General features: G+C 39.8%; 1 protein-coding gene across 2 annotated transcripts in view; it reads left to right on the forward strand.

The window, feature by feature from the left end:
* Positions 1-27,109, forward strand: part of ANO6 (anoctamin 6) — a 187,159-nt gene that overhangs the window by 127,914 nt on the left and 32,136 nt on the right. For both annotated transcript variants that reach the window (XM_040642359.1, XM_040642360.1), the window contains 4 exons: positions 7,060-7,165; positions 11,216-11,276; positions 16,972-17,114; positions 19,513-19,590. In XM_040642359.1, the coding sequence (XP_040498293.1) occupies positions 7,060-7,165; positions 11,216-11,276; positions 16,972-17,114; positions 19,513-19,590 (388 nt within the window). The remainder of the gene's footprint in view (positions 1-7,059; positions 7,166-11,215; positions 11,277-16,971; positions 17,115-19,512; positions 19,591-27,109) is intronic.

Genomic DNA, 27,109 nt, shown 5'->3' on the forward strand with positions numbered 1-27,109 from the left:
GATTAGTTACAGAAATCTGGGGGAGGGTCTTGAGGATATACTCCCTGTGCTCAGAACTATTGGGACTTTAATTACATATATTAAGTATTTTTAAATTATTTAAAATACATGCATTTAAATATTTTCAGTTAAGTTCATTACATGCTGAGTAGATTCACAGGAATAGAAAATGTATTTGAGGTATAAGGGATAATGATCCCTTACCCGTTTAAGAAAACAGAACGTTACTGTCACCTGGGAAGTGCTTCCCTCAGTTGCATTCCCTCGCTTTCCACTTTGGAAATCAGAACTACACTAAATTTTGATTTTTATCATTCTTTACATATATTATATGTTCTTTGTCACATTTCATTTTGTGTGCTTTTGAAAATATGCGTGTGTAAGTGGAGCATGCGATAGGTATTTTCTATAAATCTTATGTTTAAAGCTTATGTCCCCCTTTAAGCATAACAGCTTTATTGAGATATGATTCACATACATAAAGTGCGCCCTTTCGAAGTGTGCTGTTCAGTGGTTTTAAGTAAATTCAGAGTTGTGCAACCATCACCACTGGCTAATTTTAAAACATTTTCATCACCCCAAAAAGAAACTCCATCCCCATTAGCAGTCACTCCCTAACCCCCCCTTCTCTTAGCCCTTGGCAACTACTAATCTACTCTCCGTCTCTGTGGATTTGCTAATTCTGGACGTTTCACAGAAGTGGAACCGTACAGTATGTGGCCTTTTTGTGACTCTTTCACTTAGCATCAGATCTTTTCAAGGTTTATCATGTTGTAGCATGTGTCAGGGCATCATTCCCCTTTGTGGTTTAATAAAATGCCATCGTATGGAGAGACCACATTGTTTATCCGTTCAGCCGTGTCAATTTAGGTTGTTTCCACTTTTTGGCTGTTATTACTTATTCTGCTATAGACATTCATGTATGATGTGAACATTGTTTTCAGCTCATTTGAGAATATATCCTCCCCCAAAAATGGAATTGCTGGAATACATGGTAACTCTATGTTTAACATTTTGAGGGGCCACCAGAGTATTTTTCAAAGTGACTGCACTGCACCCCTGTACTTCCACAGTAGCAATTTATGAGGATTCCAATTTCTCCACATCCTCATCAGCACTTGTTATTGCCGGGTTTGCAAGTACTTACGTATTAGTCATCCTGGTGGGTATGAAGTGCTATGGCATCGTGGATTTGTTTGTGTTTCCCTAATGGCTACCGATATTGAGCACCTTTTCATGTGATTGTTTGCCAGTTGTATATCTTCTTTGGAGAAACCTCTGTTCAAATCCTTTGCCTCTCTTAATTGTGTTGTCTTTTTATTCTCTTTTTTATTTTATTTTTATTTTTATTTTTTTTAAAGATTTTATTTATTCGACAGAGATAGAGACAGCCAGCGAGAGAGGGAACACAAGCAGGGGGAGTGGGAGAGGAAGAAGCAGGCTCCCAGCGGAGGAGCCTGATGTGGGGCTCGATCCCATAACGCCGGGATCACGCCCTGAGCCGAAGGCAGACGCTTAACCGCTGTGCCACCCAGGCGCCCCTTTATTGTCTTTTTTAAACTGTTCTTTATCCTGAATAAAAATCTTTTATCAAATATATTGCAAATATTTTTTCCCATTCTGTGGTTTGCCTTTTCACTTACTTGATGGTCTCCTTTGAAGCACAACGGACTTTAATTTTAATGAAGTCTAGTATACCTAATTTTTTTCTTTTATTGTTTGTTTGTCCTTTTGGTATCATATCTTAGAAAGCATTTTTATCCAAAGTCATAAAGATTTTATCAGTGTTTATCATCTAAAAGATTTATAGATTTAGGTCTGTGATTCATATTTTACCAGGTGTGTATCCAGGGGTCCCAGCACCATTTTTGAAAAGCCTGTTCTTTCCCCGTTGTCAAAAACCAATTGGCTATAAGTGTAAGAGTTTGTTTATGGACTCTCCGTTGTTTTCCATTGATCTCTGTGTCTGCCCTTTTTGCAAATGCATACTATATTGATTACTGTAGCTTTGTTAGTAAGTTTTGAAATTGAAAACTTCAAAACTTTGTTTTTCTTTTTCAAGATTGTTTTGGCCATTTTGGTTCTCTTACATTCCATGTTAATTTTAGGGTCAGCTTGTCCATTTCTGCAAAAAAAGCCAGAATTGCATTAAATCTGCAGATCAATATTAAGACTTCTGATCTGTGAACGCAGAATATCTTTCCATTTATGTGGGTCCTCTTTAATTTCTATTAATAAACTATTTTATAGTTCTCACTTTAAGTTTCACACTTCTTTTCTCAAATCTAAGTATTTTATTCTTTTTATGTATTGATTTTGTGTCTTACAACCTTGATGGGCTGGCTTATTAATTCTAATAGTTCTTTAGTACATTTTAATTTTAGCACATTTAATTTTAATATATACTATCATGTCATCTCGAATAAAAATAGTTTTACTTACTCCTTTCCAGTCTGGAGGCTTTGAATTTATTTTCCTTGTGTGGTAGCCATAATTAGACTCTCCAGTACAATATTAATCTTAAGAGGGAAACATTGAGTCTTTCACCAGTAAGGATAACATTTGCTGTGGGTTTTTCATAATTGTTCTCTATCAAGTTGAGAGGCTGTCTTCTAGTCTGAGTTCTTATTTGTTACTCTGTTAAAATGGCATATTACATGGACTGATTTTTGTATGTTGAACTATCCTTGCAGTCCTGGTCATGATCCTTTCTATGTGTTACTGGATGTGATTTACTGGTATTTTCTTGAGGACTTTTGCATTTGTATTCATAAGCGATAATGGTCTGTAGTTTTCCTGTGACATCTTGGTATGATTTTGGTATCAGTGTAACATTGGTCTCATAGAATGAATTGGGAATTATTCCCACTTCTTTATTTTTAGAAAGGTATGCGGAGCATTTGTGTCAGTTCTTTAAATGGTTGATAGAATTCACCAGTGAGGCCATCTGGGCCTAGGCATTTCTTCATGGGAGTCTAAAAAAAATTTTTTTTAATTACTAATTCAGTCTCTTTGCTTGCTATTGGTCCATTCAGATTTTCTATTTCTTCTTGAGTCAGCTTCAATTATTTACTTCTTTCTAGGAATTTATTTCATCTAGATTACTTAATTTGTTAGCATATAATTATTCAGTGTTCTCTTATGATCCTTTTTATTTTTTAAGGTCAATAGCAATGTCCCTCCTATCACTTCTGAGTTTAATGATTTGAAACTTTCTTCTTTTTCTCGATTAGTCTAGCTAAAGAGTTGTCAATTTTGTTGATCTTTTCAAAGAACCAGCTTTTGTTTTTGCTGATTTTTGTTTTTCTCTGTTTCATTTATTTTTGCCTTTCATTTGAATGCTTAATTCATTTACATTTAATGTCATTTTTATTTTCTGTTTTATGTCTTTTTTCCCTATTCCTCTATTACTACCTTTTTTGTGTAAAATAGCTATTTTCTAGTATACCATTTTAATTCCAGTTTTTTTGTTTCTTACTCTTTTTTTGTTGTTGTTATTTTCTTAAGTGGTTGCCCTGGAGATTGTCATTATATCTTGTTGGAAAGCAATTTCATTCAGTTTTAATGCCAACTTAATTTCAGTGGTATACAGAAACTTTGCATCCGTACAGGTTTTTTCCCTTTGTACTATTATTCTCATACAGATTACATCTTTATGCATTATAAGCCCATCAACACAGTTTTATAATTATTGTTTTATGCAGTTGTCTTTTACATCAGATAGAAGAAAATAATTACATGCAAAAATATATTTATAATGTGCTATTTACCTGTGTAGTTACCTCTACTGAGTGAGTGCTCTTTATTTCTTCAGGTGAGTTTGAGTTACTCTCTAGTGTCCTTCCATTTAAGCCTGGAGGACTTTCCTTAGTAGTTCTTGTGGAGCAGGTCATCTAGCAACATGTTCATTCAGGTTTTGTTTATCTAGGAATGTCTTAATTTCTCCATTTTTTTTTTTTAAAGAATAGTTTTGCTGTATATAGAATACTTGATTGACCATCTTTTTCTATCAGCACTTGGAGTATATCATCTCACTGCCTTCTGGTCTCTATGGTTTCTGATAAGAAGTCAACTTTTTATCTTACTGAGGAGTCTTTGTACATGCTGAATCACTTTTCTCTTTCTGCTGTCAAAATTCTCTTTGCTCTTGTCTTTGGACACTTTGAGTCTGATGTGCCTATGGTTGGATATTTTTGAGTTTATCCTACTTGGAGTTTGTTGAGCTTGCTGGGTGTACAAATTAACGTTTTCATCAAATTTAGGAACTTTTCAGTTGTTATTTCTTCAGATATTCTTTCTGCCCCCTTCTTTCTTTCCCTTCCTCCTGGGACTCCTAGTATGTGCATTTTGGTATTGTTGATGGTGTCCCACCTGTCTCTGAGGCTGTGTTCGTTTTTCTTCATTCCTTTTTCTTTCTGCTCCTCAGACTGAATAATCTCAGTGAACCAGTGTTAACTTAGCTGATTTTTTTTCCCTGCTGGTCATCTGCCAAGGAACCTCTCTAGTGAACTTTTCATTTTAATTATTATACTTTCGTATCTCTAGATTTCTACTTGATTCTTCAACAATTTTATATATTGATACTCTCTGCATGATGAGATGTTAACATAGTTTAATTCTTTAGGCAGAGTTCCTCTCAGTTCTTCAATCATGTTTAACTGCTTATTTACGTTTTTGTCTAGTAAGTCCAATATCTAGGTTTCCTTAAGGAACAGTTTCTGTTGACTGCTTTTCGCCCCCGCATTATGACCCAAATTTTCTGTTTCTTTGTGTATCTTATAATTTTCTGTTGAGAACTAGGCATTTTAAATATTATTATGTGGCAGATCTAGAAATCCAATTTCCCCTCTTAACAATTGTGGCTATTGTTGGCATCACTGCTGCTGTTCATTTAGTTACTTTTCTGAACAAATTCTGTACAGTCTTTATTTTTCGTTTCATGTGACCATGAAGTCTGTGTTCGTGAGCTTAGCTGTCAGCTAATGACTGGATGGTGATTTCTTTAGATGCTGGGAACCAGTCATTCTTGGAGCCTTTGCCGAGCAGCTCTGTGCGTCTGTGGGGAGTGCCTTCACCATTTGGCCGCAGTTTGCAGGTCTTCCTGAGCCTTTACTTCCCGCTTATGCGGAACCTCAAAGCCAGCCAGAGATGAGGGATTAAGGTTTCCTCAGGTCCTTCCTGGCCACCTGTGCTGTCCTGCACATGCGCATGGCCTACAATCCTAGGGATCTATTGGAGCTTTTTAAAGCCCCCTATAGGTATCTCATTCCCCAGTGTTTCCTTTTAAGTTTTTTGATTAGCGTCTTGTTAGCCCCTCGTGGTATTGCCACCTCAGGCAGTTGTGATGTTAGTAATTCCTTCTAATGCTTTCAACAGACACTCTGGGGATAGGATCATTTGTCCAGTATGTATGAGCTCTGAGACGGGTCAAAAATGACAAATCCTGATAATGGAGCTTTTCAGGGAGCTTCCGGACTAGTCAAATAGTGACAGTTCTCTAGGAATGGGGTTTTTTTTTTTTTCGGTAGCTTCAAATCACTTCTGCCTCCTTCAGTGGCTACTAGGCTGCCATGGTGGTGGGGCTGTTGTCGTTTACCTCCACCATTAGGTTAAGGATATGGGGATGGGGATAGGTCAGGTTAAAATGTCACAAAGGTCACTATCTTTCTGGAGATTTAGCTCTTTTTACTTCTCAGATTGCCGTAAGCCCTTGTTTAATTTCCAGAGTTCTGCAGAAGTTACTTTTCATAAATTTTGCCAGCGTTCTCATTGCTTTTATGGAGGAGCAGGTTTTCCAAGATCTTTACTTAGCTATTCTAGAAGTGTTTTCCCTGCTAGTTTGTTTTTAACTGAGTGATTTGCAAGGCTAACGAATTCTACAACTCCAGTGCCATCACATAGGACATAGGAGTCCATCGGAGAGGCTTCCCCAAGAGGCACTGCACCCTGTTGTAAATTTGTTGCTTTTTCCTTATTAATTTGTAGGCATTCTTTAAATACTCTAGTAAACAGTCCTTTGTCATTTTCATGTGTTGCAAAACTTCTACCAGTTTGTGGCTATTTTTTCTTCTCCTCCCTTTGTGGTCTTTTAATGAAGTTCTCAGTTTTATAAGATTTGGAATATATCAGTATTTTCATTTATGATTTATACTTTTTGTTTTTTCATTAGTGGAGTTTCTCCTTACCCCAGTGTTATCTAGATATCCTTCTATTTTTTTTTTTCCCCTAAAAAGTTCCTACTGCTGCATTCCCATTTTCTACCTGGAGTTGATTTGTATGTGATAGGCTTTAGGAGTTCAATTTCACATTTTTCCATATGGATATTCGATTGCAGCAAACGTCACTTCTCACTATGCAGAGGTCTCTTCATAAACTCTGTTTTTTCTTGCTCAATTCTTCTTAACCTATGCCAGTAGCTCCTTGTTCTTTGTGAATGTCTTCAGTGGTCTGAGGCTTTTGCTCTTCTATTGAATTTATGGTTCAAATGGAGGAGAAAGAACATCTTCAGATATTGATTCTTCCAAATTATGAACATGATAACATATCCATTTATATAGATCTTCTTAACTCTTTCAGAATGGTTTTATCATTTCCTCTATAAATCTTATTCATCTGGAATTGATTTATTCCTAAGCTCTTTATATTTCTTAAGATATGGAAAAATGGTATTTAAAAAAATTAATTTCTAATTGTTGCAGATCTGTAAGGGCATAATTCCTTTTTCTGATCCTATGTATATTTTGTATATGGATTCTGTGTCCAGCATCCTATCTTTGTTTTTCTTGACTTACTGTGCCGGCAAGGCCCTCCACCTGAAAAGAAGTAGTGATAAGAGGATACTTTACCCTGATCTAATGGAAATACTTTTAGCATTTTACCATTAAGTATAATGTTTTTTATAGGTTTTTGTTAGGTTCATGAAGTTCAGTTCCTTTCCTAGTTTTATGAGAATTTAGTTTTATTTTCTTATCACAAATGGATGTTTGATTTTATCATGATGCTAGAAAGGAAGTCCTAGTCATTAAAATTTTTTAAATTTTATTTTTCTCTTTCCTTTAGCAAAGAAGTTTGTAATCCTGATATTGGTGGCAAGATCATCATGTGTCCTCAGTGTGATCAACATTGTTCATTCTGGAATCTCAATATTACTTGCGAGTCCTCAAAGGTAATTTTTGTTACTCCAAACATTTGCAAAAAATGAAAGATTTTTTTTTCTTCTAATAATTTTAGCACAGCCTAGAGTTATTTTTTTTTTCTGTGAAATTCAGAAACGTAATTTTCAAATAAACTTCCAAACATTCTGAAAGGTAGCCATAGAATGTATGTGTTTATTCCTCTTTCACAAATAGGAACTGAGATGAAAAGCCTTATCTAAAATCTTCGGGTGGGTCAGTGAGGAACTGCAGAATTGACTACTGGAGTATTTGAAGTAATCAAAGCAGAAATCTCAAAACCAGCTTATCTCATGAATACTGTGTAATAGGTTTACTTATTATATGTATTTTCCTTAATTCAAGTGAGTAGAAACCTGATATTTGTACTTGTGTTTTTCCACTTTCAAGGTGTGCTGAGACTATGCTTGGTTTTTTAAAAACCCTGATAGTCAGATTTAGGCTTTATCTGTGAATATGCGTAAGGAAGGCTTTGTATATAAATGAGAACAGATATTCACTTTGTCCCAAAACATTCCCACAAAACACATCTGGTTCCCTTAAACAGGCTGATAAGCTTGAGCTACATGACTTGTTACAATCCAGGAGGTTTAGGACAAGTATTGAGACTAGAGGTAGCTTACTGAAAGGCGTGCCGCAAACTCTAGCTGGAAAGAAAGATGGCCGTCTTGCTTTGGAGAATTTTCCTGACAACTTTCACCTACTGTTCTTGCATGTTATGATCTTTTCTCTATTCCTCTTGTTCCGCCGTGAAAGCTTAGGAATCTTGAAATGACTTCAGAATATTCTAACCTCTCTAAGTCTTATTTAAACCACATACATTCCTATTATTATGTCACTTAAAGTTTATATTTTGAAAGATTCTTGAATTTATTATCACTTTTGACACAACAACCCTGTGAGGTAGGCAGAACAGGTACTCCCTCCATTGTATAGATTAAAACACCGAGGGTCTGAGAGATTAAATAATTTGGTCAAGGCCACCCACCTAGTAACCGACAAAGCCAGAAATTGACAGTAAATCTGCATTTCTTGCCTTTACTGTGTTCCTCACCAGCTGACAGTAGTCGCAGCCAATTCACTCACAAATTGAGCACTACGTTTGAAAAATGTTCCGCTACTTAATTAAGATGATTGCAGGGTATTGTCGACACATGGATTTTTACTCTTAATTTATGAATTAAAGTAGATTTCATTGCCTTTCCCCCAGAAACCAACACAAATTCTAGACTATAAAAAAATCTGTCGTAAGTCCCATAAAGTAGAAAACTTGAAGCTAGCAGGAGGGAAGCTGTCTTCCAGTGAGGTTGACTCATAAAGGTCACTAGTTCATATTCCTGGACACTGCATTTAAGGCAAATGCCAATGATAATGCCGGAGGCAAACTATAGTCCACAAAGTACAACTGGAAATTTCATTTGCCTTAAGAAATTCTCTTTGAAACACCGCACCCCCATTTCTTCTCTCAGTTCTTCTTTTCTACTGACCCATCCTTAAACGTGTGACTTTCAAATATGTCCCTGTATACATTTCATTGTTTTGGAAAAGAATGAATCTTTTATTGACCCTAATTGCCTAAAGAATCCTTTGAATCTTGTTAGAGTGATTTATTCTTTCATATGCCTCCTTCCCTTTGTAAAAGAAGTACATTTTTAAAGTTTTTAAAAGGAGAAAAAGCAGCCTTCCCTGTCTTCCTGTTGGTTAATTTAATCATTTCTTCATTCATACATTTATATATTCATTTCTGCCTCTTTCTTTTGGAAAGAGATAGGGTATTCACTAATGGACATGAATGCTAAAAAGGTTAATAAATTAGAAATAGAAAATTATGATCAAGGAAACGAGGGAACAGTTATGGAAATAATGAGGATTAATGTTGTTTTTGTGATTGAGCATTAAATAAGGTTCTTAGCTCTTTGGCTGGAAAGATAGAAGGGAAATGTGGTAACTTAAAATATTCTGTTCTCGGAAATACGTTGTTGTAAAATTTTGATTTTGTCCCTTTGCAGGAAGAAACACGACAAATAGTCACTTTTCTAGATCTTCATTGGTTCCTCTGCTTTAAAACATCATGCCCTACATATGCAACCAACTCTTTTCTTTCCTGTTCCATGTGATCAAAGCAGAATGCTGACTGGGCCTGCTCTTAACACAGCTGTGTTTCCCCATCTGTGCCCTCCTGCCAAGCAAGCTAAGCTAAGCTTTTTACCAAGAAAGCCCCTTACTTACCTTGTCCCCTGATTCCCGTTTATGAGGTACATAGAGAGGCCCGCCATCTTGTTCTTTCTGCTAAGTCCTCAATCCTCACAAATGTGGCAAAAATGGTAACTTCATCCAGACCACCTAACTCCATCTCGTAGGAGTGCAAGGCACATCCCTTATCTTGACCCAGGCAACTGGGGTGATCTGGGCATTAGCGGTAAACCTGCTTTTTTTGCTACTCCTTTTTTTTTTTTTCTTTCACGCTGATAGATAAGCTTCCACTGGCTTTTTCTCAACATGGTAGGGCAAAGAATTCATAGGTAGGGTTTTTTCTTTCTATAGTAGGTACTCAGGTATCAGGGCAAGTAGGGAGGGATCAGATAGAGAGGCTGGCAGTGATTCCTAGGAGTAGCATTGGACAGAATCTTCAGGAATAGCCTTATTATAACACATGGAACAGTTCTGCATAGGACTTTCCTTACAATAATTTTCACTGAGGGATAAGGCATAACATTAAATGGAGCTTTGGTTCCATAAGAGTCAGATTTGAAAGATTTGAAATATTGGCCATGGAATGCCAGGACTAGAGGAATAGGTGGGGGGCATTGTTCCCCAGAGTGACCAGTCACTTATTCATTCTGCCTTCCTTGAGCTGATTTTTGAGAGGAATAGTTGGGTAACAGTTGGGATTGTGCTTTCTGATCAGGGCCAGATAGAGGATTGAGGGGCATCTGTATGCTTTGGAAAACACATGTACAAGACAATGGTTGAGTGGATATTCTTTTATGAAAATAACATATTTTCACATAAATGAAAGTTCACCAACTTTACATCAGTACATAAATGGCAACCAAAAAAGTTACTTAAAACAAAGAGTTTTCCTTAGAAGCAACTTTGAATTTTCTTTAGCAATTGAAAAGTTTGGGTTGTTTTTTTTTTTAATCCTGTAGCTTCTTTTTGTACGCTATCTTCTTTACTCTTCATATGATCTGTATGATCTGTCGTAAAGTTGATATTCTTCATGTCTGCCACTTTTTCCCATACCTTTATAGATTTTTTTAGAATATGTAAAAATGCTCACTAGTGAAAAATTAGTAATTAATTGAAAGATTTTCTGGGAATCCTGAAAGGGAGATAGGTTATTTGTATACTAGCAAAGAAAATGAAATTTAGCAGAACTAGTGAATAAAGCCTTCTTTGTACAGTTGTGTCATCTGTTCATTCATGGTTGTACCCATTGTAATGTCAGCAACAGCCCCTGTGCCTCCTTAAAGCTCATGGAAGCCTCTGTCATTGATGGTAGAAAAGCCATCATTGGGTTTGGGGAAACAGAGCTCTCCTTGGGCAGAGCCATCTCAGAATAAACCTTAGCCTTGTGCTCTTCTTAGCAAGAAAAGCAAGAATTCAGTAACTTACGCTTTGACCAGGTTGAGATGATGATAAGATGCAAATTGTAAATCCAAAAGTTGCTTGGAGTTCCTTGTATTTTTAGAGCTGTAGTACTTCAAGTTCACAGTGACAGCTTATAAGAAGAGGCCAGTATTCAAAAGTCTGTTAGAGACTTTAAACCGAATGGGATCTTAGCAGCTATGCCAATTTCTTTATCACGATATGGAAAGATTCTATTGGAAAATGCACTGTGGTAAATACAGCAAAGGCTGTTTGCTTTCAAAACAACAAGAAATCCCATCTGCAAGTATGTAGTAGATGTGGTGATTGTTAAACTAGGTATCAGCTTTAAGAGAAATTCAGACTGTAGAATACACAAAGCGTTGTGTATTTTCCGAATGCTAGTGAGTAGAAAACATTATTCAGTTATATGTCACTTTTTTATTTTCCAGAAATTGTGCATCTTTGACAGTTTTGGAACCCTAGTGTTTGCAGTATTTATGGGAATATGGGGTAAGTTACTTTATTTTTTTTTCAGTTTATTTTTGCATCTTAACATTAAAAAAAAAAAAAACAAAAAAAAAAACCCTGAGATCCTACAAGCAGCTAATTTAATATCATTTCACAGTTTGATATAAGCTATCAAAGTAACCCACTTTTAGGACCTTGGATTGCCTAAGCTTCAGCTCCCCTAGAACTCCATTTACAATCCTTAAGGCCGTTGTACAAGTTACCGCCTTAAAAAAACTATTTCAAAGAGTGGTTGCTTAAAACACACATTTATTATTTCCCATGATTCTCTGCAGCAGCTGGGAGGTTCTCCAGTCATGTGCTGGCTCAACTGAGGTGTGCAGTGAGCCAGCATCTGCACTGCGATAGATGGTCTGGCAGTCGCCAGGCTGGTTTTGTCTGTGGGGCTCACCTGGGCTGGCTCGTCGTGCTCCACATGATATCTCATCCTCCAGTGAGCTAGTCCAGGATTCTTCACATGGTGGCTTTAGGCTTCCAAAGAGAAGCAAGAGAGGGCAAGCTGCAATGCGCAGACATTTTTTGAGCCTGCATTTGCCTCAAGTTTGTGAATGTCCCATCAGCCAAAGCAGCTCATGGCCAAGCCAACAATGTGAGGAGGTGGGAGACTACCCAGGGGCTTGGATACAGGGAAGCATGGTTCATTGGGAGCCATTATTGTAACAGTCCCCACACCTGTGATCCACCAGGACTTACATGGGGTTGGGACTCAGGGGAAGCCACACAGGAATTACAGGTGAACTTCCTTCTTTATATTCTTTTATATGAGTATTTATTAAGTATGTGTTACTCTTATAATAGTAAATAATAATAAATTCTGTTTAATAAGTAGAACAGATATAGTCCTGAAGAAAATAATTCTTATGCAGATGGTTTAACACTCTAGTAATATCATTTATTTTGAATAGCATTGTTGTAATGAGGCAATTATCGTTTTCTCTAAATGCAGATATTTAAATGTTCAAGTAATAAGTGTTCTACCATAGAAGGAAAAAATTCCATTTTCAAAAACAAATCCTTTCCAATTTTATTATGTAAGTTAAGGGGGAAATAGAGCTCAGGTTATAGATAGTTGGGGGCAGAAAGTGACTCAAGTCTCTCATTCTTGAGAAGACAGCACATGAACACATGCAGCTCACAGTGCTTTACATGTGTCCTGGAGAGCGTTTCTTTTGCAGGGGTTGTACCTGTTAGAAGTCACCAGATAGACCACAGTTGATCCAATGTTCTGGACACTTTTTAGAGATTAGTTGCCACTGGGATAAAGCAAACTTTAAGATGGCCAAACTTATCTACAAAGTTACTGTCCTTCAGACATTTAGCTGTGTTCTGGCTAGAGACCAAACACTAGCTAATATTTGGCATATAGAAGAATAAAGACCAAATTCATGGATTAGAATCCTCCGTACTCCTCTATTGTAAAATATGTCATTATTCCCTCCGGTAAGAGCACAGGTACTGAGCACATGGGTGGTGCTCACTTTTACCTATTGTGCTAATAACCTTTGTCTCGGCACTGATTTGTAACGTATAAAATTCTAACATATCTGTTGAACTCCATATACTAATGGATGTCGACAGCCCTAATTTAGAAAAACTTTTTTTTTTTAAGATTTTATTTATTCACTTTAGAGAGAAAAAGAGAGCACGAGCAGGGGGAGGAGTAGAGGGGGAAGGACAAGCAGATTCCACAGTGTGCAGGGAACCCAATGCAGGGCTCGATCCCGTGACCCTGCGATCATGACCTGAGCCGAAATCAAGAGTCAGATACCACCCAGGTGCCCCAAAATACATTTTAAATAAAGCAAAAATATAAATTAATTTTGGCACTGGAACGACAAACCTCCCATGTCCTAGCTAACTCGCTTTCTGTGACCATTAACTATACCATGTTTATAGAACTGACTTAAGCATATTGAGCTGATTTTATGTCATCAGGCTTTAGAATGCAGAAAACATCGCAACACTGCTTGCAGCAGCATATGTGTATCTTCAAGGTTATGTATGTATGATGAAGTCTTTACGTGTCTTATATTGCCTCTCCTGCTCCGTCTGCCCTATGAGAACCGCTGCCGTGAACCTTGTTACAGAAAATCAGAAGGTGCAGAACCAAAGAGGCGGGAGGATGATGTGAAGTCTTTATATCACCACTGTTCTTATTCTCGTAGCATCTCTTGTGTGCACACATCTGTTAGAGTATTTTTACTATGTTTCTGCTCCCTAGGAATTATAAAATTTGAGGGTCGAAAAGCTTTTGTAATAAATGTAGTACAAATCATATACTCATCTGAATAATGTCCACCCTTTGAGGCCCAGCCAGCCCACACGTTCATACTGACTCAAGTTCTAAACACCAACCCAAGGGTAAAGTGCCAGTTCTTAGCACATCCACTTCTCCTTACTGCTTGTTACTTCGTACCTACTTCTACTGGATTCTCCGTGGCTCCAGGCTCTTGGCTGCATGGCTGCATTGTTAATTTTCACCTTTGAGTTCTGGGTGGGGCCTAGTGATTTCCAGGAAAACACCAGACCCTTGGCTTATGGGGAGCTGGGGAATCGGGAAGGCAGTAGCCTTAGCCAGCTACACCCGGGGATCAGGAAATAGCTGCTGCCAGTTAGTTCCAGAACTGTACCGGTCCCGCTTCACCCACACCAGCAAAATAAGGCCGTTCCTGCAACCACCTCTACCTCCATTCAACTCAGTTGTGGTTTAAGTGACACACACAGGCATCTGATGGGACCCCTAGCTGCAAGAGAGTCTGGAAACATGTATTTTTTAAACCTAGTCTTTGGTTGGGAAGTCGGAATAAAGGGTGAGCAAGCTCAACTACCTCACTCAGCTTTGTGAGTCAAGAGGTCTGAACGGTTTCAAGGCCCAGCCGAATGGCTCGGCTCTCCAGCAGCAGACCTCCAGCAGCTGGAGCACTACCGCGTGCTAGGGAGTGCCCCTGTCCTTGGGCAGTGCTGGCTATAACCACCAATGCTGTGTGGCTGGCTTCTTCGTGTGATGCCTCCTTCCTTCACATGTCATGATACCGTGATTGAGAGGACAAGCTGTGCTGGATTCCCAAGATCCTCGGCCGCTTTCCCTCTTCTCTCATTACATGTTGACATAAGAGTCGTAACTGTGTCTCTCAAATCAACCTGAGCCTCGCAATGTGTGGTTTGCCAGAGAACGTAAGTGCAGTGCTCCCCTCCAGAGGGAGAAAGATCGAAAGGCACAGAACAGGAAATTCCTGTCTGACATGGCACATAGTCACCTGAGGTCCTGGTGCCCTCAGTCTGGGACACAGCAATGTGAGTCAGCAGTGATGTCGTCCAGGAGCACTCGAAAACCACGCATGGTTATAATACAAGACCAGGGTCTTCCCTGGACCCTGCAAAGTAAAATGCAAGGGTTTCGTAGACGGCACCTTCCGGCGTCCCATGACAGCCTAGCAGCAGGCAGCCTGAGGAAGTACCACGTGGTGAGTCAGCACAGCTTGGGCTCTGGGGCCAGGAATGCCTGGCCTCCCACACTGTCACCTCGGGCAGGTATTTTAACCTTTCTGTGCCTCTCTCTCTGTGTCTAAAATGAGGGGACTAATAGCAATTGCCACCGAGGGGTGGGAGGGCTTTTACATAGATGATGTCATTAAGCTCACAACAGCCCTGTGAGGTGGGTCCTACTGCCCCTGTTCTACAGAACGGGAAACGGGGGCTCAGAAAGTTGGAACAGGTTTACTGGTAGTCACACATTGAATAATTGTCAGAGCCAGGATTTGACCTCGATACCAACATCCAACTTATTCCTACTCTCACTCATCGTTCCTGGAAAATTAGTAAAGTCAAAGCAAACCCTTCTGGGAAGTGAGTGCTTTACCCATTTCAGCTGCCTTCACCACTGGGGCATGCTGAGTTCCTGCCACTCACAGCCCCGCCCCGAGCCAGGATTGCCTCCTGCGTCTCTGACTGCCCCCCGTGTGGTCTGCAGGACGTCGGCCGGCCTCTCTCTGCTGTCTCCTCCAGCGGTTCTCAACTCGGACTGATAGTAGACCTTTAAAGCAAAAACAAAACACGGTGCCCATGCCTCATTCTAGTCCAATAAAGTCAGAAACTCAGGGGTGGTGCCTGGGTTCAGTGTTTTGTTTTTAAAGCTCCCAGATGCTTTTCATGTGCAGCCCAGGTGAGAGCTACCCCTCTACACCTCATTTAGTGATCTCGTCCCCTTCATGGCCTCAGTCACTGCTTTACAAAGTTTCCGGCTCAGCCTAGATCTTTCTCCGGAGTTCTAGACATTTACCTACCATTGGACGTCTCCCCTGTGGCCCAGAGGCACCTGATTAGAACCAAGCCTGTTGGCTTCACTCCTCTTACTGCCCTTCTTATTGTGGATAATGGCATTAGAATTTAGGGCATCACTTAAGCCAGAAACCTGGTTGGCATCCTAGACTTCTTCCTGCCCTTCACACGCCTCACACCTGCATCTAAGCGTCCTACCTGCCAAACATACTGTCTTCTCTCTCCTCCCACCCAAGCAGACCTCGTCACGTACCTGCTGGCGGGTGTCCCTGCCTGTAGTCTCTCTAGAACACCTGCAGTGTTTACGAGAAGGTAACTTCAGGCATAGTGTCCTTTGTGATGTGCCCCTGCCATCTCTCCTCCGGCTGCCCCACCCTCCTCATGACACTGGGCACTCACTTCCAGATATTTGCTGTTTCTGGAAAGTATCTGACTCTCTGGCTTCCTTGCCTTTGCATGTGCTGCTCCCTCAGGGGACGTGGCCTTAACGTCCCACCTTCACCTGATCAACTCTAACTCCGTCATCTGCAGGGGTCCCCTCCTCCAGGACAGCCACACGCTGGTCACATGCTGTGGCTCTGCGGGCCCAGAGCCACCTCTGCTTACTTTGATCGTAACCGCATCACCAGAGTTCCTACACACCTAGTGGCTCCTTGAAGCAGGGCCTGTGTCTTTTCCCTCTTTATTCTTGGCACATAAAAATACTTGTGTGTGGACCAGTAGGAAAGCCAGGATTTCCATAGAGGAAGGGCATAGGGGTACCAGGCTGACTTAAAGAAGGGTCTAAGGGATTTACCCTGAATCTACATTTTCAATCAACATTGAATGTTGTTTCTACTTATTATTTTAAGTTACAAGCTTTGAAAGATAGTAAAGATTCCTAAAAATTATTTTGTTCATACTTCACACAGGGTTGAGGAAAATATCATATTTCCATATTTAACTTAGGGTGTCTTGGGTGGTGGTAAGTAGAGATTTGGGGACTACTAAAGTGCCCCCCTCAAGCCTTTAAGAAAGAAGAGAAGGGGGGGGTAAGGACAAACAGGCTGAAGGATGGATGGACCAAAAATTGTTTTTGAATTATGGTAATTTGTGTTTTTTAGTTGGCAATAAAGTGCTAGTAGCAGACGGATGCCTTAGCCTTAGACACACTCACCTGCCTCCTGACCGTCATGTTATTACCCTTCCCGTGGCTGTAGTCTGTTTTCACAGGTTGAATAAATTAGCAACATCGCCTTTAAACGAATTAACTTCTCTCTTGTAAACATTAGTATCACCTATAAGTTAGGCTTTACTGACTGTATATAAAAGCACTGTGGGTAATTATAATAATTCATACAGATTTCTGAAACGTCAGTCACCACTGATGAACCACGTGCTCCTGTTCTCTCTCTGTTAGTCACCTTGTTTTTGGAGTTTTGGAAGCGGCGCCAGGCAGAACTTGAGTATGAATGGGACACCGTGGAATTACAGCAGGAAGAGCAGCCCCGGCCCGAGTATGAGGCCCAGTGTACCCACGTGGTGATCAACGAGATTACTCAGGTAAAGAGAACGCTATGGAGATGCGATTTGGTCTGTTTATACAGTGGTTCTCAACCGTGGTGGCACATCTCATCCCCTGGGGACCTTGAAAAGCCTTGGGTCCCATCACTATATACTCTGGTGGTATACAGTGGCCTGGGGTATATCCTGGGCACAGGGATATTTTAAAGCTTCTCTGGGGATTCTAATATGCAGCCAAGGTGAAGAAGTATTGCTTAGAACAGTGGGCATAGGAGATAAATGTGACACCTTCTTTTATAATAAAAGTAAAATTGGGGGGAAAATGAGACTCCAACATAAAACATAGAAGAAAAGATGCGTTGGTCTGTGTCCTTTCTTTCATGTCGATAAAAAACGCAAAACAAAAAATAGACCCTATGACATAGTTGTACAAGGAAGGACGCATTGGATTTTATAGTTGATTCTCAATTTTTCACATGCCCCTCATCGTTACGACCCCTTCTTCATCCCAGAGGAGCTGCCCTTAGTGTTCCCCGAAGGCTTAGTGACTGCTCCACCTTCTGGTTGGGATGCGCACCAGATTGTGCTGCGTTTATCCAAAAGTTGAAGAAAGGCTCGAGGAAGAAGGGAAACATTCGTTAGGTCCACCTATGTTTAGGCCTGTGCTAGGCATTTTATATAATTGGAAAGGTAAATTTGCTTCTGCTACCACTGCTGCAAAAATAGAAAAAAATAAAACTATACATCTCTCTGTATAGATATTCCAAAGCCAGTGAAAGATAATTTTTTGAATCATCTGCATTATTGCTCCTTTCCATCAACACAGAAAATTTGGAGCTGATGGTACTTGCAGTCGTCAGCATAAGGACAGTCAATTCTGAATACGAATAATTCTTGGAAAGAAAATGCTTTTACCAAGAGCATGGGAAATGTCCCCAAGTATAGATTTTATCAATTGAATCACAGATTTATAGAATGCCAACACTAACAGGGACTGGAGGGAGCAGTTCAACCTCCTCATTTTATAAATGGAAAAAAATGAGGTTCAATTATCAACAGAAGGTGACATTTGTCTTTTACAATGTAACAAGCTTCAAATAATTCCCATTATGAATTGTTCTCACTGTTTACTGTGCAAGATGATGAGGTCAAACCATGTGTTGTTGAGAGACTATACATTCAGAAATGAAAGCAGAAACTTAGATAAAATTAGGTGTTGAGGGGCGCCTGGGTGGCGCAGTCATTAAGCGTCTGCCTTCGGCTCAGGGCGTGATCCCGGCGTTATGGGATCGAGCCCCACATCAGGCTCCTCCGCTATGAGCCTGCTTCTTCCTCTCCCACTCCCCCTGCTTGTGTTCCCTCTCTCGCTGGCTGTCTCTATCTCTGTCGAATAAATAAATAAAATCTTTAAAAAAAAAAAATTAGGTGTTGAAAACACCTTTTAAATGCTGGGAAAAAAGCTTATGGAATATTGGCAATATAGAAAAAGTACTGAAGAAAAGACAATGTGGTAATTTAAAATTGCCAATAAGTTAAATTTCCATTGAAACATGGCTTGTTAAAAGATTGAAGATGAAGGTTCGTTTTTCTTTATTTTTTTCCCTCATGTTCCTTTCGTTGCTCACGCGGCCTCCGTTGCTTAGAGAGCCTGTAGTGTGGTAATGAAGTGTGGGGAAGGAGACTGCCTGCAAATCCAAGCACAGCAACTCACTAGCTCAATGATCTTCGGCAAATGAGTCAACTTCTCTGTGCCATAGTTTCCTCAACTATAAAAACGGGAATAATAGAGTTGCTTCCTCACGTGGTTGTGGTCAGGGTTAATTGAGTCAGTGTGCAGAGCCTACTTAGAATAGTACCTGGCACAGAGTAAATGTTGCGTCAGTATTTATAGCTATTACCACGCTACAGCTGCTCGTATAATCCAGGTAAATCTTGAGAAGTATTGATCTCTTTAAACTTAAATATATTCGTATGGGCCATGGAAACGCTAAAAACTCATAGCTCTACCAAATTAATATATAAAGCTCAACCAAGAAACACATAGTGTATACCTCGTATTTGCAGACACCCATGGAGCTTACTGTCACTGTCGCCGTGTCTAACGTCAAAGACGAGCTCAGGAATGTATCTCTACAGCTTAGCATTGTCAAGTGCCCAGGCTCCCGAGCTAAGGTCATGGCAGATAAACAGTTCCTTATTCATGCTTGCATTTTCAAAACACCATTAAAGTGAGCACTGCAGATGCCTTGTTGTGCGTATATTTGAATTAACAACAACAACAACAACAACAAAATGCAGTTATGAGGAAGGGGGGGCTATGTTTGAAAACTAATTAAAAAAAAAAAATTAAGCCTAGGATTTAGAGACCAATCAGGGGAAAAAGATCATTTCACCAGAGTACTCATTTGATGGACTAAACCTTTTTTTTTTTTTTAAGGAACAAGAGCGTGTTCCCTTCACTACCTGGGGAAAATGTGTCCGTATAACCCTCTGTGCAAGTGCTGTCTTATTCTGGGTAAGTCTGTCATGGACGTTTTCATATGTAATTGTAAATATCCAGGAAGCTCAAGGGAAGCTGGAAACTATGTGGTCTCATAGAATTGTTTCCAGAGAACCACTCAGCCACCGCATGGAACAGCTCTTAGTGTTTCTCTCCTCACCATGGCTCTTCCGGTTCCTTTCACCTCATCTGTTTAAATCAGATGAGTGGGTCTGGATTTTCCAGCTTCTGCTGAAGAGACCAAATGGGAGGCATTAAGAATTGTAGAATTTTTCAACAGTAACAACTAAAATATAATGCTTAGGATTAGCCTTAAAAAGATAATAGGAACTATCAAAGAAAACATAAAAACTACTGAAAGATATAAAAGAAGACTGAAACAAATGATTGTAGATAAAAGATAATATCTTTAAAATATCAGTACTTATAAAATTAATTTTGGGTTTATTATTAATAAAGTCATATTAGTAATATAATAATTAGTAATACGTTGAGAGTTTTATTGGCTCAAGAATAGCCAAATTAGAAAAGAGGACATGAAGCCCAGATATGGGGCCTCATATCCATAATAATTTAATAAATGAGATGGGGAGGCATTATAACTTAGTGGGATAAGTAAAGATTATTTAATAAATGGCAATGGAGCACTTGTTAGCTCTTTGGGAAGAAAATTAAGATTAAAACCATACTATGAACATATATTGTAATTCCAGAAATATTTGAAAGGTAACACCACAAACTAGAAATAAATACTGATGAATATGTAATCTCTAGATATAAAAAGACTTTCTAAACATGACAGCAATGGAAGAAGTTTCAGAGGAAAATCTTTAAAGATTTCCACACATCAGTAGCATTCTAAGCTTAAACAAAACAGAAGAAATTTTTGGTAACAACTAGGGCAAAGGGCTAATACCTTCAGTACTAAGAAGTCCAGATCACTTCTAAGGTAACACCAAAAATCTCAAGAGCTAAGGAGGCAGAGAATAGGAATACCCTTTCACAAAAGAAAAAATACCGTGCCAAATGTCAGATCTCAATATTAATTAAATCAATGAGCATTTTTTTTAATTTAATGTTTTTTTTTATGTTAGTCACCATACAGTACATCCCTGGTTTATGATGTAAAGGTCGATGATTCATTACTTGCGTATAACACCCAGTGCACCATGCAATATGTGCCCTCCTTACTACCCATCACCGGCCTATCCCATTCCCCCACCCCCCTCCCCTCTGAAGCCCTCAGTTTGTTTCTCAGAGTCCATAGTCTCTCCTGCTTCATTCCCCCTTCTGATTACCCCCCTTTCTTTATCCCTTTCTTCCCCTACCGATCTTCCTAGTTCTTATGTTCCATAGATGAGAGAAATCATATGATCGTTGTCTTTCTCTGCTTGACTTATTTCACTTAGCATTATCTCCTCCAGTGCCGTCCATGTTGCAGCAAATGTTGAGAACTCATTCTTTCTGATAGCTGAGTAATATTCGATTGTATATATGGACCACAACTTCTTAATCCAGTCATCTGTTGAAGGGCATCTCGGTTCCTTCCACAATTTAGCTATTGTGGGCAATGCTGCTATGAATATTGGGGTGCATATGGCCCTTCTCTTCACTACGTCTGTATCTTTGGGGTAAATATCCAGTAGTGCAATGGCTGGGTCATAGGGTAGCTTTTTAAGGGACCTCCACACTGTTTTCCAGAGTGGCTGTACCAACTTGCATTCCCACCAACAATGTAGGAGGGATCCCCTTTCTCCACATCTCTCCAGCAATTGTTTCTTGCCTTGTCAATTTTTGCCATTCTAACTGGCGTAAGTTGGTATCTTAGTGTGGTTTTGATTTGAATTTCCCTGATGGCTAATGATTTTGAACATTTTTTCATGTGTCTGTTAGCCATTTGTATGTCATCATTGGAAAAGTGTCTGTTCATATCTTCTGCCCATTTTATGATTTATTTGTTTCTCGCATATTGAGTTTGAGAAGTTCTTTGTAGATCTTGGATACCAGTCTTTTATCTGTAGCATCATTTGCAAATATATTCTCCCATTCCGTGGGCTGCCTCTTAGTTTTTTTGACTGTTTCCTTGGCTGTGCAGAAGCTTTTGATCTTGATGAAGTCCCACAAGTTCATTTTATCTTTTGTTTCTCTTGCCTTTGGAGATGTGTCATGAAAAAGGTTGCTTTGGCCGATGTCGTAGAGAGTGCTGCCTATGTTCTCCTCTAGGATTTTGATGGATTCCTGTCTCACATCGAGGTCTTTCGTCCATTTGGAGTTTATCTTTGTGTATGGTGTGAGAGAGTGGTCAAGTTTCATTCTTTTGCATGTAGCTGTCCAATTTTCCCAGCACCATTTATTGAAGAGACTGTCTTTTTTCCACTGGATGTTTTTTCCTGCTTTATCAAAGATTAATTGCCCAAAGAGCCGAGGGTCCATTTCTGGGTTCTCTATTCTGTTCCATTGGTCTATGTGTTTGTTTTTGTGCCAGTACCATGCTGTCTTTGTGATCACAGCTTTGTAGTACAGCTCGAAATCCCCACTGTGGGGACAGTGATGCCCCCAATTTTTCCTTTTCAACAGTTCCTTGGCAATTCGGGGCCTTTTCTGGTTCCAAGGACTATTTGTTCCAGTTCTTTGAAAAATATCATTGGTATTTTGATCGGGATAGCACTGAAAGTGTAGATTGCTCTGGGTAGCATGGACATTTTAACTATGTTAATTCTTCCGATCCATGAGCATGGAATATTTTTCCATCTTTTGTGTCTTCCTCAATGTCTTTCAAGAGTGATTTATAGTTTCTAGAATATAGGTCCTTTACGTCTCTGGTTAAGTTAATTCCAAGGTAACGTATGGTTTTTGGTGCTATTGTAAATGGGATGGATTCCCTAATTTCTCTTTCTTCAGTCTCATTTTTCGTGTATAGAAATGCAACTGATTTCTGAGCATTGATGTTGTATCCCGCCACATTACTGAATTGTTCTATAACTTCTAATAGTTTGGGCGTGGATTTTTTTGGGTTTTCCATATAGAGTATCATGTCATCTGCGAAGAGAGACATTTTGACTTCTTCTTTGCCAATTTGAATACCTTTTTTCCCTTTTTGTTGTCTGATTGCTGTTGCAAGGACTTCTAGTACTATGTTGAATAATAGTGGCGAGAGTGGGCATCCTTGTCGTGTTCCTGATCTTAAGGGAAAGGCTTCCAGCTTTTCCCCATTGAGGATGATATTTGCTGTAGGCTTTTCATAGATGGTTTTTATGAGATTGAGGAATGTACCCTCTATCCCTACACTCTGAAGGGTTTTAATCAGGAAAGGATGCTATATTTTGTCCAATGCTTTTTATGCATCTATAGAGAGAATCATATGATTTTTGAATTTTTCTTTCTGGATAAAATCTAAGACACTGATAGATTTGTGAATGTTGAACCACCCTTGCATCCCAGGGATGAATCCCACTTGGTCATGATGGATAATCCTTTTAATGTACTGTTGGATTCTGTTAGCCAGGATCTTGTTGAGGATTTTGGCGTCCACATTCATTAGGGAAATCAGTCTGTAATTCTCCTTTTTGATGGGGTCTTTGCCTGGTTTGGGGATCAAGGTAATATTGGCCTCATAGAATGAGTTTGGTAGTTTTCCTTCTGTTTCTATTTTTTGAAATAGCTTTAGGAGAATAGGTATAATTTCTTCTTTGAATGTTTGGTAGAATTCCCAAGGAAAACCATCCAGGCCTGGAGTTTTGTCTTTTGGAAGGTTGTTTATCACTGACTCAATCTCTTCATAATTAATTGGCCTGTTTAAAAAATCAGTTTCTTCCTGTTTCAGTCTTGGTAGTTTATAGTTTTCCAGGAAGGCCTCCATCTCTTCCAGATTCCTTCCAGATTCCTTAATTTATTGGCATAAAGCTGTTGATAAAAGTTTCTAATAATCCTTCCAATTTCATTGGTGTTGGTTCTGACCTCTCCTTTTTTATTCATAATTTTATTAACCTGCGTCATTTCTCTATTCTTTTAGATAAGTCTTGCCAGTGGTCTGTCAATTTTATTGATTCTCTCAAAGAACCAGCTTCTAGTTCTGTTGATCTGCTCTACCGTACTCCTGGTTTCTAATTCATTGATTTCTGCTCTAATTTTGGTCAACTGCTTCCTTGTGCGTGGATTAGGCCTGTCCCTCTGTTGCTGTTCCAGCTTCTTGAGGTGAGAATATAAAAACTGCATTTTAGATTTTTCTATTCTTTTGAGTGAGGCTTGGATGGCTGTGTATTTCCCCCTTACTGCCTTTGCAGTATCCCATAGGTTTTGGACCATTGTGTTTTCATTCTCGTTGGTCTCCATAAATTGTTTAAATTGATTTTTGATTTTCTGGTTTATCGAATCATTCCTGAGCAGGATGGTTCTTAGTCTCCAAGTGTTTGAGTTTCTTCCAAATTTTTCCTTGTGGTTGAGTTCCAATTTCAGAGCGTTGTGGTCTGAGAATATGCAGGGAATAATTTCAGTCTTTTGGTATTGGTTGAGACCTTTTTTGTGTCCCAGAACATGGTCTATTCTTGAGAATGTTCCATGGGCATTAGAATAGAATGAGTATTCTTTGGTTCTGGGGTGTAGTGTTCTATATATATCTATGAGGTCCACCTCGTCGAGTATGGCATTCAAAGCCCTTGTTTCTTTGTCTATTTTTTATGGGTGTTCTGTCTATTTCTGATAGTGGAATGTTGTCCCCTACTATTAATGTATTTTTATCTATATGTCTCTTTATTCTGGTTAAGAGTTGGCTTGTGTATCTTGCTGCTCCCCTGTTGGGGGCATATATATTTATAATTGTCATATCCACTTGTTGGATACATCCTTTAAGAATAATATAGTGCCCTTCTGTGTCTCTATAGTCTTTAAAATCCAATCTGTCTGATATGAGAATTGCTACCCCACCTTTCTTTTGAGGTCCATTTGCGTGAAAGATGGTATTCCATCCCTTTAATTTCAGTCTGAATGTATCTTTAGGTTCAAAATGAGTCTCTTGTAGACAGCAAATGGATGGGTCATTTCTTTTTATCCAATCTGCAACCCTGTGGCCTTTTATGGGAGCATTTAGGCCATTTACATTGAGTCTGAATATTGAGAGATATGATTTTAATGATGCCATGTTGCCAGTAAAGTCTTTGTTTATATCGATTGTGACTTTCTGTTCTGTATAGAACCTTTTTACCTTTATAGAACCCCCCCCCTTAATATCTCCTGTAGGGCTGGTTTCGTGGTTACGAAATTGGTCAATGACTGGCAATTCTGGAAGGTCTTTATTTCTCCATCAATTCTGAATGACAGCCTTGCTGGATAAAGGATCCTTGGCTGCATGTTTTTCTCTGAAAGAGCTTTAAAAATGCCCCCCCCCAACCCTTTCTCTCATTCCAGGTCTGTGTAGACATGTCTGATGTAATTCTGATAACTTTGCCTTGGTACATGAGAAATTTCTTTGCCCTGGCCGCTTTCAATACTGTATCCTTGGATCTTATATTTGCGAATTGCACTATGACGTGACGTGGCATAGGTTTGTCATGGTTGAGCTTGGGAGGGGTCCTCTGCCTCTTGGACATGAATGTTTGTTTCCCTTGCTGGATTAGGGAAGTTTTCAGCTACAATTTGTTCAAATATCTCTTCTAGACCTCTGTTTTTCTCCACCCCCTTGGGGATGCCGATGATTCTGACATTGGAACGTTTCTTTGAGTCAGTAATCTCCCGTAACCTACATTCTTGAGCGTGGATTTTTTTAAGTCCAGATTCTCTTTTAGCTTTGTCTTCTACTAACCCATCCTCCAGTTCGCTGATACGTTCTTCTGCCTCATTCACCCTGGCCGTCAGAGCCTCTAGTTTTGACTGCATTTGGCTCATAGAATTTTTAATTTCTGCCAAATTCGCTCTCATTTCTGCCCTTAGAGATTCTATATTCTCATTAACATTTTCATTAATACTTTTTTCAAGTCTACACATCATTTTGACCATTTTTACTCTGAATTCCATTTCTGATAATTTGGTTATATCCGTATCCATTAGTTCTGTGGCAGAGGCCACCGACTCATTGTCTTTTCTTTGCTGGGGGGGGGGTTTCTCCTTCTCATCATTCTGATGAGGAGAGGTTGCGGGGTTGTCCAGAGCCCAAATTATTGACCGGGACCCAGGCCATGTGCCTTTGTTTTATAGGGGTCTTAGGGATGTGGGCTTCTTGAGTTTTCAGCCTGCCTTTTGGGGGAGGGGCCTGCCACGCCGATACTCAGGCAACCCTGTTTGGGTAGAGTCTCCGTGTCCCCTGCGAGGGGGGATGGGGGCGGGCACGCTGTGAACCAGTATTTCTAGGCTTTTGTTCTCTGGCGGCTTCCCCTGGTGGTTTGCTGTGCCTCTTCTGAGAGTCAGAGCAGCAGTGGCCGAATCTCAGCCTCTGTCTCAGAACAGAGGGATTGCGGCCCGTTCTCCACTGATGTTCTGGCCACTTTAACTCTGTTTCTGTTGGTGCTGCTCAACCCTGCAGCGTCCCGGGATGTGCGCCCCACACTCGGCGTCCCAGCCGTCACTTCCAGGGCCGGCGCGTCTCTGTCCTTTGTGTTTCTAACACTGCAAGCCGCCCCCGTGCACTCCGGAGCTCCCGGTCTCAGTCTGGTTCCAGTGAGCTCACCGGAGCTCCAGTTTACAGTCTGGTCACAAGTTCCCCGGCTCACGGTCCCAGTCTGCTCTCTCGCAGGTGCCGTCCGCGAGTCCGCCCGCTCCCCCGTGCAGGTGGCTACCGCTTCCCGGCACCCGAACGTGGGGACTCCCTCCCCCTTCCGTTTATCTTCCGATATCTGTGCGCGGCTTCACAGCTCCCCGCTTCGTACCTCAATACTCAGCGCTGGAGATGTTCATTTGTAGAGATCCAGATGTATCTTCCTGTGTCTCAGGCTGATTCCGTGGATGTTCAGGCTGGTCTGGTACCTATCCAGCTCGACTCAGGGGACCGGCTGAAAAAGGGGTCCCCTACTCCTCCGCCATCTTAAAATCAGTGAGCATTTAAATGAGATACAGTGTTTCACCTCTCAAGTGAGAAGGCTCAGTGTTTGTGAAGATAAAGTGCAGTGATCAGCTACTCTCATACCTAGGCTCTGAGAACTTCAAGCTGCCCTGGCCTTCTTAGAAAGCAGTTTGGTAGTAAGTATCACAAGTCAAAAATATTCATGTGCATTAATCTAATTCAGCTTTTAAAAACCTTTAATAAGGAAATATTTCAAAATGGTAAGAAAAATCAGTAAAGATTTAGTCACATATTTATTTATTACAAATATATACACTTATTTATGTTATTTATTTGTATACATTATTATATATAAAAACATCTCAGCCAAAATATCCTACTTCTAATCCTTCATACAGTAGAATATGGAATAGCCATGAGAAAGTATGTCCATGAAAATATTTTATGACATGTAAAAATGTTATGGTTATGGTAGGCTTAAGGAAAGGATAAAATATATAAAATGATCTTTAATATGCATTTGAATCTTTAATATTCTGAAGG

The sequence above is a fragment of the Ursus maritimus genome, unplaced genomic scaffold (genome assembly GCF_017311325.1).
Source record: "Ursus maritimus isolate PB19 unplaced genomic scaffold, ASM1731132v1 scaffold_26, whole genome shotgun sequence".
In the NCBI taxonomy this organism is placed as follows: domain Eukaryota; kingdom Metazoa; phylum Chordata; class Mammalia; order Carnivora; family Ursidae; genus Ursus; species Ursus maritimus.